This window comes from Mobula hypostoma, chromosome 10 (assembly GCF_963921235.1).
Source record: "Mobula hypostoma chromosome 10, sMobHyp1.1, whole genome shotgun sequence".
NCBI classification, from domain to species: Eukaryota; Metazoa; Chordata; class Chondrichthyes; order Myliobatiformes; family Myliobatidae; genus Mobula; species Mobula hypostoma.
The window spans coordinates 41,867,466-41,879,986 of NC_086106.1; the positions used below are offsets into that span (position 1 = coordinate 41,867,466).

The 12,521-nt window shown below is 44.6% G+C and overlaps 1 protein-coding gene across 2 annotated transcripts in view; it reads right to left on the minus strand.

Moving 5' to 3' along the window:
- Positions 1-12,521, minus strand: part of LOC134352869 (reticulon-2-like) — a 269,961-nt gene that overhangs the window by 252,416 nt on the left and 5,024 nt on the right. For both annotated transcript variants that reach the window (XM_063060408.1, XM_063060409.1), the window contains exon 2: positions 8,550-8,606. In XM_063060408.1, the coding sequence (XP_062916478.1) occupies positions 8,550-8,606 (57 nt within the window). The remainder of the gene's footprint in view (positions 1-8,549; positions 8,607-12,521) is intronic.

Sequence of the window (12,521 nt, forward strand, 5' to 3'; positions counted from 1 at the left end):
CCTCTATCTTCACAAGCCTCCCTGGGCCTGCTGCAGTGAAGCATCCCCACAGCATGATGCAGCCACCACCACGCTTCACAGTAGGGATGGTGTGTTGTTGATGATGTGCCGTGTTTGGCTTAAGCCAAACATAGCGTTTAATCTGATGGCCAAAAAGCTCAATTTTGGTTTCATCAAACCATAGAACCTTCTTCCAGCTGACTTCAGTCTCCCACATGCCTGCTGGCAAACTCTAACTGCGATTTCACATGAGTTTTTTTTAAACAGTGGCTCTCTCTTTGCCACTCTCCCATACAGCTGTGACTGGTGAAGCACCCAGGCCACAGTTGTATGCTCAGTCTCTCCCATCTCAGCCACTGAAGCTTGTAACTCAGCCAGAGCTGTCACAGGTTTCTTGGTGGCCTCCCTCACTAGTCCCCTTCTTGCACAGTCACCCAGTTTTTGAGAATGGCCTGACCTAGGCAGATTTACAGCTGTGCCATATTCCTTCCATTGCTTCATAACCGAGTTAACTGATTTCCAAGAGATATTCAGTATTTGGAAATTTTCTTGTATCCATCTCCTGGCTTTTCAATAACCTCTTCATGGAGTTGCTTCGAGTGTTCTTTTGTCTTCATGGTGTAGTTTTTGCCAGGATACTGACTCACCAGCAGTTGCAGCTTCCAGATACAGGTGTATTTTTGCTACAATCACCTTGACTGCATACAGTGATCTCCATTTAAGTAAATATGTGACTCCTAAAACCAGTTAGTCACACCTGTGACGATTTTGGGTGTCATGTTAAAAGGGATGAATATTTGCAATTAACTTAGATCACTTTGTAGAGATCTGTTTTCACTTTTATATAGAAGAGTCTTTTTCTGGTGATCAGTGCCAAAAAAGCCAAATTTAATCCATTGTGATTCAATGCAGTAGAACAATAAATCATGAAAACCTCCCAGGGGTTGAATACTTTTTATAGGCACCATATGTTAAATTGATAAATAAGTAGTGCAAAAAAAAAGTAGTGAGGTAGTGTTCATGAGTTCAATGTCCATTCAGAAATCTGATGGCAGAAGGGAAGAAGCTGTTCCGAATCATTGAATGATGTCTTCAGGCTCCTCTACCTCCTTCTTGATGATAGCAATGAGCAGTGGCCATGTCCTGGGTGATGGGGGTCCTTAATGATGGATGCCACCTTTTTGAGGCCTTGCTTCTTGAAGATGCCTGGATACTATGGACTCTAGATATCATGATGGAGCTGACTAATTTTACAACTCTCCGCAGCTTACTTCGATCCTGTGCAGTAGTTACCCCACTTCCCCCCCCCATACCAGATGGTGATGCAGCCAGTTAGAAAGCTCTCTATGTTAATCTGTAGAAATTTGCCTGTGTCTTTGGTGCCATACCAAATCTCCTCAAACTCTTAATGAAATATAGCCACTAAGATATAGGTATTGCTTTGCAACCCATTGAATGTACAGAACATAAAAGTAAGGATGAACTGCTGAGGCTTTATAAGGCTCTGATATAACCATATAACAATTACAGCACAGAAACAGGCATTTCGGCCCTTCTAGTCCATGCCGAACTCTTACTCTCACCTAGTCTCACCGACCTGCACTCAGCCCATAACCCTCCAATCCTTTCCTGTCCATATATCTATCCAATTTAACTTTAAACTACAACATCGAACCTGCCTCAACCACTTCTGCTGAAAGCTTGTTCCACACAGCTACCACTCTCTGAGTAAAGAAGTCCCCCCCATGTTACCCCTAAACTTTTGCCCTTTAACTCTCAACTTATGTCCTCTTGTTTGAATCCCCCCCACTCTCAATGGAAAAAGCCTATCCACGTCAACTCTATCTATCCCCCTCATAATTTTAAATACCTCTATCAAGTCCCCCCTCAACCTTCTACGTTCCAAAGAATAAAGACCTAACTTGTTCAACCTTTCTCTGTAACTTAGGAGATGAAACCCAGGCAACATTTTAGTAAATCTCCTCTGTACTCTCTCAATTTTATTGACATCTTTCCTATAATTCGGTGACCAGAACATCTGATTTGGAATATCATGAATAATTTTGAGTCCAGACTCAGAATAATTGGGTGTGCCTTTAAAACTGAGATAAGGAGGAATTCAGACAGAAGATGGTGAATCTCTGAAATTCATAGCCACAGGTAGCTATGGAGGCCAAGTCTATGTATATTTAAGGTGGCGATTGATAGATGCTGGACTGGTAAGACAATTAAAGGTTACAGGCAAAAATGGTAGAAAAAGAAATCAGCACTAATTGTAAACACAAGAGGTTCTGTAGATGGTGGAAATCTTGAGCAACGCATAAAATGCTGAAGGAACTCATCAGGTCAGGCAGCATCTATGGAGGGGAATTAACAGCAGACGTTTCGGGCCAAGACCCTTCCTGATTGAGTCCCATGTAGGGTTTCAGCCTGAAACGTTGACTGTTTATTCCCCTCCATAGATGCTGCCTGACCTGATGAGTTCCTCTAGCATTTTGTGTGCGTTGTTCAGCTTTGATTGAATATGGAACAGACTCAATGAACTAAATAGCCTTTCTTTTCCTTTACCTTATAGTCCTATGGCCTATATTCAAGACAGAGATTCGTAGATTTTTTGATGTTGTGGGATAAGACGCTGGTGCAGGAATCTGACAGATGGAAAAAGTAAGTATGATTTTACAGTAAGATAGAACAGGCATGGTGGGCTGAATAGCATCTCCGACCTCATGCATTCCAAAGAAGTAGTCAAGTAAAGGGAAAGGCAATGCACAAGATGCTGGAGGAACTCAGTGAGTCAGGCAGATTCTACGGAGGAAAATGGACAGTCGATGTTTCGGGTCAAGACCCTTCATCTGAAATGAGGGAAATAGCCAGTGTAAAAAGTTGAAGGAAAAGGTGGAGCAAGGGCAGGCAGGCAGTGGATGAATCTGGATGAGGAGAGCAGATGGAGGAGGGGAGAGCTGGAATTGTGACAGAGACTGGGAGGTGATAAGTGGATGTGACAGATGGCTGCAGATAGGAGACGATGGTGGAGCATGGAAACAAGGGAGTGAAGAGAGGTATTCATATAGAGGTTATGGAGAGGGCACAAAATAAGCCCCTTGTATTCATCTTTATAAAATATGGTGGTGCTAATGTCGCAATAAAGGAGGTAGTTGGAGAGGAAATTGGTTAATTTAGATGGCTGGTACTCGAAATTGGAAAGGTCAGGTGCATCCTGGGCTATGAAGGTAAGCCCCTGTTTGCAGCTCTCTTTAGATATGGAGGTATCACCAGAGATATTGCTGTTGCAAAGATTGCAACCCTGTTCAATAAAGTGAGTGATTGACTTAGGCCTGTAAACCTTACATTGAGTGACAGAGACAGCAACCTCAGGCAAATCCAATGGAAACTATGGGCTGCTGGTTGGCATTGAATGGGTGTGTTAAAAGCAAACTATGCTATAAAACTATGACTGTCTTCAGTACCCAGGACTGTGGTGACTGATATTCTGGGCATTGGATAGTAAACCTATTTGGAAAATTGCTGACCATGCAATTAAAGGGGCTGTGCCAGTCAGCACATAAAATTTACCAAGGACAGGAAGCAAAACAATAGTGGTCTCTGCTGTACAACTCTTTCCTGTCTGAGGAATAAGGGAGTTACCAGAACTGGGAGTGGGATCTCCACCTTTGCTGATTTATGTAGTAGTACCTATGTCAGGCTGCTATTTATTGACTACAGTTCAGCGTTCAACACAATCATACCCTCAATTCTAATCAACAAGCTACAAAACCTGAGCCTCTGTACCTTCCTCTGCAACTGGATCCTTGACTTGCTCACTGGGAGACCACAATCTGTACAGATTGGAAATTAACATCTCCTCCTTGCTGACAAACAACACTGGTGCACCTCAAGGATGTGTCTTTAGGCCATTGCTCTACTCTCTCTCTCATCTGTGTGGGTAGACATAGCTGAAATGCCATCGTTTGCCAACAACACAACTATTGATAGCAACATTTCAGACGATGATGAGGAATCCTACAGGAGCAAGACAGATCAGCTGGATGAGTGCTGTCGCAGCAACAGCCTCACCATCAATGTCACTAAAACCAAAGGATTAATTGTGGACCTCAGCAAGAGGAAGTCAAGGGAAAACACACCGATCGTCATCGAGGGATCAGAAGTGGAAAGGGAGAGCAGTTTCAAGTTCCTGGGTGTCAACATTTCAGAGGATCTAAGCTGGTCTCAACATATCAATACAATTACAAAGAAGGCATGACAGCAGTTATATTTCAATGGGAGCTTAAGGAGAATAATTTGTCACTAAAGACACTCGCAAATTTCTCCTGATGTACCATGGAGTGCATTCTAAATGGCCACTGCACAGGATTGGTAAAAACTGCAGAAAATTGTAAACTCTGCCATCTCCACCATGGGCACTAGCCTCTGCAGCATCCAGCAAATCTACAAAAGGAGATGTCTCAAAAAGGTGGCATCCCTCTTTAAGGACCCCCATCACCCAGGACATGCCCTCTGCTCATTGCTACCATTGAGGAGGTGGTACAGCAGCCTGAAGACGCACACTTAATCTTTCAGTAACAAGTATTTTCCCTCCGCCATCAGATTTCTGAATGGACAATGAACCCATAAACACTACCTTGCTACTTTGTTTCCTCTCTTTATGCACTACTTATTTAATTTAATGATACATATTGTGGTAGAAATGGTTAAAACTAGTGTATGATGGGATACTGGAGCAGCTGGACTTAAGACTGCTGATGCAAGTCAAGAATAACCTTGGATGCTAAGTGCAGTACTAGGAACTCCAATAAACAAGATACTAAGCCCCTGGGACCAGGAGGGAGAATGTGCCTGGGGGTAAATTGTGAGTCCTGATAACAGGGAACAAAGAGAACTGTTAGACTGGTACTGAGAGATAATTGACATGTCTTTTAAACGATTGATCATGTACTGACTGTGGAATGCTAAACAAAGTTATGAAGAGTTGCTTGTCTTGCTGTATAAATATGAGCTCTGCACAACCCAAAAATCCGAGTTCTGGTGGCGGTGGAGACTGCTGCAGACTCTCCATGATATCATGTTAACAAATTCTTAAAATGGCACTCGAAGTCACTCTGGTGTTCTTAGTATTTCCACAGTGTATATATATATATGTGTGTGTGTGTGTGTATATATTTATTTATGTATGTATGTATGTAAATTTATATTTTTATGCTTTGCAGTGCACTACTACTGCAACATAACGATTTCATGATATATGCCATAAATGAGCTGAACTTGTGCACATAGGGCATTGTTCATTTGACAGTTTACAGCCTCCCTTATAAATGCAGTAAAAAACAGAGGACAATAGCAGACTCAGGGAGGACATGCCAGACTGGAAACAAGAGTAAACATGCAGCAAGTATAGTTCAGGGCAAAGAACCATTAAGTAACGTAAGGAAATGAAGAGAGGTGAAATATGGTACAATAGTATTAAAAACACAGGGACTGCCACCTGGGATTTAAGGATATTGAAAATTGAATATTATGTTCCTTAAAACAAAAAGATGCATGAAACACTCAGGCATAAAGGCAAAAAGCCATGTTAAACCTTCAAGAAGCAGGCCTCGGCTGGAGTATCACACCTAATTCTCACTTGAAGGTGTGGAAGAGATCTAATGGGATAGTGCTGTGATGGTATTGAATTTGCTGACCATGAAGTTCTAAACTCAACAGAGATCTTAAGCCCTATCCGATATAGATAGTTAAGGGTACCCTCACCAAAAGGAGGTTATACTGTAACTCCCTACTCTTCAAAGACTAGTTCACTTCCCTGTTTATCCTCCATGGCATCTCTAGTTGCCAATACTCACTATTTGAGCAGTGGGTCCCTACCAAGGAAGTAATACTTCCAACTAATGAAGTTAAACATAGTTCATTTATTACAAATGATTTTAAAACACAAAGGATTTCCAAAACACAAGTCCAAAAGCTAAAAAGACATGCCAACGAGTTGCAGACAAATGGCCCATTGCAGCAAATGAAGCCGGAGGAATGAATTCTAAAGATGCTGGTGAACGCGGCAGGCCTGCTGCGTTCACCAGCATCTTTTGTGTGTGTTGCTTTAATTTCCAGCATCTGCAGATTTCCTCGTGTTTGCAGAATGAATTCTAGTTCACCTTGTCTTTCTGCCATTCTTCTTGATGTTCCTGGACCATTGCTAATGAGCCTGACTGCTTTCTTACATTTATTTAATTTCCTGCCTAGTGGGTGACTTCACATATATGTGATATTCCTTCAAATATGCATCTTTTCACACTGGTGGTCAAAAAAGTTCTGGATACAGAGATTCCCAGATACCCACAATTAAAGCTGTAAATGCTAATTCTTAAGCACACAAATCTTCCAAATATTAATAGATCAGTTATTTGATGTGTTAAATGATAGTATCAAACAGATCTGCAAGCTTCCTTGAATGAAATAACTTAGGGTACGTCCACACTACACCAGATAATTTTGAAAACGAAGCTTTTTCTCTTCGTTTTGCCCTCCTGTCCACACTGAGCCAGCGTTTTCAGCCCCCGAAAACGGAGATTTTCGAAAACACTCTCCAGAGTGAATAAATCTGAAAACGCTTAATATCCAGTGTAGCGTGTATGGGGTAACCGGAGAGATTTTAAAACGCTGTCATGACAACACCACAACAACAATGCTTTTTTCTGCTTCTGCTTGGTACTGCGCAAGCTGTTATAATGCGCAGTCGGTGTGAACGGCGTGAGAGTTAAATTGTAAAGTGAGTTTTTTTGACTATTTGAAAAAGCTGTCATGACGTGCTGGAACAGATGTTCGTTGTTTTCTTGAACGCCACCACCTAACAATTTCAGAATGGACGGACAAGACTGAAGCCAGTTGACTCATAGCTTACTGAATAAATAAGTATACTCACTTCGCCGTTTTCTGTCCTTGCTCGTATGAAGGTGGTTTACCAGTTTATGCAAGTACTTCTCTGACAATAGATGTGTAACAGCCTAATGTAACATTGTATGGAAATACAAGATAACGCTGATGCAGATGTTTTATACATTTAACAAGGTGCTTTATTAATGTAACAGAGTTAGTTTTTCAATGTTCGTCGTCAGCTGGGTCATACTGTCCGTGAACTCCCTGTCGGTTGCCTCCATACGCTCCAGTATTTGTTTTTTTTTAAGTTTTAAGTCCTCCTGTGCGAGAGCCAAGAGCAATTCCTTCAAAGTTTTTCTACTCTGTAACTGGACAAACGCGCACGAAGTATATTGTTTTCTGTGTGTGTCCTGCGCATGCCCAGTAGCAGGAGATTCACCCAAATATCCGCCTAATGTGGACGGAGATATTTTGAAAAACGCTTAGTGTGGACGCCTGTCGTTTTTACTCGAAACCGGCATTTTTAAAATTATCTGGCGTAATGTGGACGTAGCCTTAGTCAATGTTGTCTGGTTGGATGCAGGCCTAATTAACATAATCCCATTGTTTTACACTGCATGTGATGAGCAGTTAGCCCAACTGCTATATAAACAGTGCTGCTTGTTGCAAAACTGTCCTTTCAACTTTAAACTGATCACTGCTTGCCATTTACACTTAAACTGAAGACTGGCTCCCATTTACAAGAAGCTAAATAAAGAATATTGGTTAGAAACTTACCTCACTCAAAAACATTACTTTGATCCCTACAAGCATCGGCTTTTGTGTAGAAAGCTGAGCTTGACTGAAAAGGTCCCTTGGCAGTGGACATTGAATACCCATCACAGCGGCTCAGCTGTTGAGGGATGTTCTCTCATAGCAGAGGAAGTTAAAAAGAGACTCAACAATGGAATAAGGTAAAAGGAGAAGTGACAATAGAATTCACTGGAGTTGGTATTGTGATCACACTTTTTTTTGATAAAAATGCAACCAGCCCATCACAGACAAAGCTCACCTCACCACTGCATGGATTGCTGACACACAAAAGTGGCACCTATCATCAAAGACCCCTACCATCCAGCTCTTTTCTCACTACTATCATCAGGTGTGGGGCAGTTTAATGGTTCAGGAATGATGATTACGTACAAACATCAAGCTTCTGGATAACTTCACATTTCTCAACTCTCAACTGATTACACAGCCAGCACACTCACTTTCAAGGACCTTTAACAACTCATGTTCTCATATTTATTTGTATTTGCAGTTTATTTGATTTTGCACATTAGCTGTTTGTCTGTTTATAAGCCTTATAGTCCTTCCTAAATTCTATGGTATTTCTTTTTTTTCTGTAAATACTATACTTTCAAGAAAATGAATCTCAACAGAAACATCTACATACTTTAATAACGAACTTACTTTGAATAACTTCAATCTGACAAATCTCCCAATAACCTCAGACAAAAGAGAACATCAAACTCTGCCTCTTCCCAACCCAATCTTCTCACTTGGCTCCATGGAATTTATATAAAAAAAGACTCACTCTGCATTGGTACCTCCTCCCACAACCAACACATAAAGCAAAGAGCAGTAGCCACCAGATATGGCAAGGGTTCACGAGCAAGGCTTACCTTCAGTGGAGGAAGGCGTGGAATCTGGAGTAGTGGAGACAGTCGAGGCAGATTCTTCTGTTGGTCAAAGTGAAACAAATCACATCAAGCTAGCTAATGTTCCTCTGGTCCCTCGCCATCACCACTCCCCTGAACCCCAGTGCTATCTGAGGGTCAGCATGCCCCTCAGATGAAGTGGCAAATGAACACTCATGTCTTCCTCCACTAAGCTGAAGTGACTCAGAACTATCACAAAGTCCAGCGTCTGAACACTGATCTATTGGTCTGGCAATGATGTATGTGTTACAGTCAGTGTTGGTGTGACAGTGAGTTATGACTGACTGTGTGGGAGTGACTGTGTAAGTTGTAATCAGTGCATATGTGAGGTGCGACAGTTGTGTTTTAGTTAAATATATATGACTACACATAAGGTAGTGCATGCGTGTTTCCATAAATGGAAGATGACAAGAAGTACACTCAACACAGGGCTAACACACACAGACACAGACGCACAGACACACACACACACGTATATGCATGGGTTTTCTCTGGGTGCTCTGGTTTTCTCCCACAGCCCAAAGACATACCGGGTGGTGGGTTAATTGGTCATTGTAAATTGCCCTGTGATTAGGGTAAAGTTTCATTGAAGGTTGTTGGGTGGTGCAGCTTGAAGGGGCGATTCTGCACTGCATCTCGAAAAAATAAATAAATATCTTGTCTGTCAAGTCCAGAAAAAGGAATGTGACAGTTGAGAGGGTTCAGGTTCCAGTCTGTGGGCTTCACAACTGAACCTTCCAACAACAAAGTTCCAGGTCCACTGAAACACTCGAATGAGGATGAGGTACGTGCATAGGAACCCCCGTGGATGTTTTGGGATGTTGAGTTGGCATAAGCCAGATCCAACCCCTGATCTCCATGTTCCAGAACTATTTCTAGAGCACACTGGTCACAGGAGGTCTTTGGCCTATTTATTCCAATGCGAGCTCAGAATCATCCCACTCCAACCACCCACACTCAGCATGAGGGACTAGTTCATGGTCAGTATGAACAAGCTGGGCTGTAAGATACAATGTCCCATTCTTCCCACCGTCAGTGTGTCACTATTGTATGTACAGAAGCACACAAAAACAAAGATCATCTTGTTTTTGTGACAGGGCAGGTGTATGTGTGTGTGTGTGTGTGTGTGTGTGTGTGTGTGTGTGTGTGTGTGTGTGTGTGTGTGTGAGAGTGTGAGTGAGTGAGTGTGTGTCTGTGTGTGTCTGTGTGCGCACGTGTGTGTGTGTATGTGAGTGTGAGTTTGTATGTGAGAGTGTGTGTGTATGTGAGTGTGTGTGTATCTGTGTGTGTGTATGAGTGTGAGTTTGTGGGTAAGAGTGCGTATATGTCTGTATGTGAGTGTGTGCGTGTGTATTTGAGTGTGAGAGTGAGAGAGGAGAGAGAGTGTGTGAGTGAGAGAGATGAAGAGGGAGAGAGTGAGAGTGAGGAAAAAAGGGGGGGAGGGGAGAGAGGGGGGGAGGGGGGGAGAGAAAGAGAAAGGAAAAAATAGAGGGGAGAGAGTGAGACAAGGAGGGGGGAAAGAGAGTGAGAGAGACGTCCAGAGAGGAAGAGGGACATGGAGAGGGGGAGAGTGAGAAAAAAGAGAGGGGGAGTTAAAGAGGGGGAGAAAGAGAGTGGGAAAGAGAGTGGTTGGGGAGAGAGAGGGAGGGGGAAAAGTAAACAGAGAGAAGGGGAGAAGGAAAGTAAAAGACAGAGGTGGGAGATAGGGAAGGGTGTGGGGGAGAAAAAAGTAGAAAGGGGGAGAAAGGGGATGTGGAGTGGAGGGAGAGGAGGTAGCAAGGAGATGTGAGGAGGGAGAGAGGGCAGTGAGAAGGGGTAGAGGAGGACAGGGAAGGAGAAGGAGCTAGATGGAAAAACAGACAAAGGGGAAAGAGTGAGGGGGAGAGAAAGGGGAGAGAAGATGAGGAGAGAGAGGGGAGTTTGAGAGAATGGGGAGAGAGTGAGATGGAGAGAGAAGGAGAGACAGTGAGGTAAGGGGGAGAGTGAGGAAAGAGAGAAGGAATTAGAGAGGGGGGAGAGGGGGAGAGAGCTGAGAGAGGATGGCAAAAGAGAGAAAGAGAGCTGGCAGGGGTGAAGAGAGTGGAGGAGATGGAGAGGCAGAGAGCAGAAGGAGAGATGAAGGGAGATGTAGGAAGAGGCAAGGTTGCGGGAAAGTAGTACAATGGAGAAGAATGCTTAGACCAGGGAGAGGAAGGGGTAGAGAGAGGGGAGGAGTTGTACTAGATTGGGGGGAGGTTGAGAGAGAGGGATATAAGAAGGGGAAGAGGAAGAGTGGGGAGAGCAGGTGCAGAGAGTGATGGGAGAGGGGAAGGTGAGGTGTGAGAGGGAGAGGGGAGAGGAGGAGAGTAAGAGGGAGGAGAGGGAGCAGAGGGATAAGGAACAAGTAGAAGAAAGGGAAGAAAGAGAAAAAGGAGAGAAAGATGGAGAGAGAGAGGAGGGGAGAGAGAAGGTAATTGACAGGAGAGGAAGAGGGACAGAAGGGGAGGGAGTGAGACAGGGAGAGAGAGGGAGAGAGTGAGGTAAGAGAGAGGAAAGAGAGTAGGAAAGAGCAAGAGGGAGAGAGAGGGTGGGGGGAGTGAAAAAAAGGGGGAGGGGGTAAAGAGAGAGAGAAAGATAGGGGGAGGGAGGGGGGAGGGAGAGGGGAGGGGTGGAGAGTGAACAAGGGAGGGGGAGAAGGAGAGGCAGTGCAAGGGTGAAGGAAAGAGAGAAGGGTGGAGAGAAAGGGAAAGAGAGAGAGGAAAGAGTGGAGAGACACCGAAAGGGAGAGGGGAGAAGAACGGGAGGGGAAGAGCAATAGGAAGGCAGAGAAAGATAGATAGAGAGATAGAGACAGAGATAGAGAGAGAGGGAGAGAGAGAGAGAGGAGAAGGAGAGTAGAGGGAGAGCAGGAGGAAAAGGGAAAGAAACAGAGAGGGAGAGTGGGGAGAGAATGGGAGAAGGAAAGCAAGGTTTGAGATAGGGAGGGGCAAGGGGGAGAAAAGAGTAGAATTGGGAGAAGAGTTGGAGAAAGGGGAGGCGGGGGGAGGGGGTATAGAGAGGGGGGATGGGGGATAGAGGGGGGATAGAGAGAAGGGGGAGAGTAAAAGAGAGAGAGGAGGGGTGGAGCAGGGCAGGGAGCAAACGAAAGAGAGGGAGAGAGGTAGAGTGTGGAAAAGGGAGGGGGAGTTAGAGTGGTGAGAGAAAAGAATAATAGAGAGAGTGGCGTAGAGGTGGAGAGAGGGAAAGAGTAAGAGGGAGGGCGAGAGAGACAGCAAGGCCGACAGAGAGGGAGAGAGAGTGTGAGGGAAAGAGAGAGAGAGGAGAGTGAGGGTGAGGAGGAGAGAGGGGAGAGAATGAGGGGTAGAGAGTGAGAGAGAGGAAAGGGTAGAGACTGAGAGAGAGTGAAGGAGCAAGGAACAGATAGAGGGAGGTGCAGGAGTGGAGAGAGACTGATAGGGAGAGCGGGTAAGGCAGAGGGGGAGTAGGGGAAAGACAGAGCAAGAGGGAAATGGAAAGAAAGAGAGAGGTGGGTGTGAGAGAGGGGGTGGAGAAGGAGAGCAAGAGGAAAGCGGAGAGAGAGAGTGAGAGAGGGAGAGAGGAGGGGGATGATGTGTAGAGAGGGAGAAACAGAGGGGGAGTGGGAGAAAGAAAATGGAGAGAGGGAGAGAGAGGGCAAGGGAGAGAAGGAAATGCAGAGAGAATGCAAAGGAGTGAAAGAGGAGAGGGTGTGGGAGAGGGAGGGAGGGAGAGTGAGAGGGAGGGGTGGATGAGAGAGGGTGGAGGAATGGAGAGAGAGGAAGAGGGAAAGGGAAAGAGAAAGAAAGGGAGAGAAAGAGGAGAGAGAGAGGATGGAGAGGAAGGGGGAGACACAGCGGGAACACAGAGAGCAGGAAATGGAGAGTGGGAGAGAGTGAGGGAGAGAGAGAGAAAGAGAGGGAGAATGTGAGTGGGAGAGAG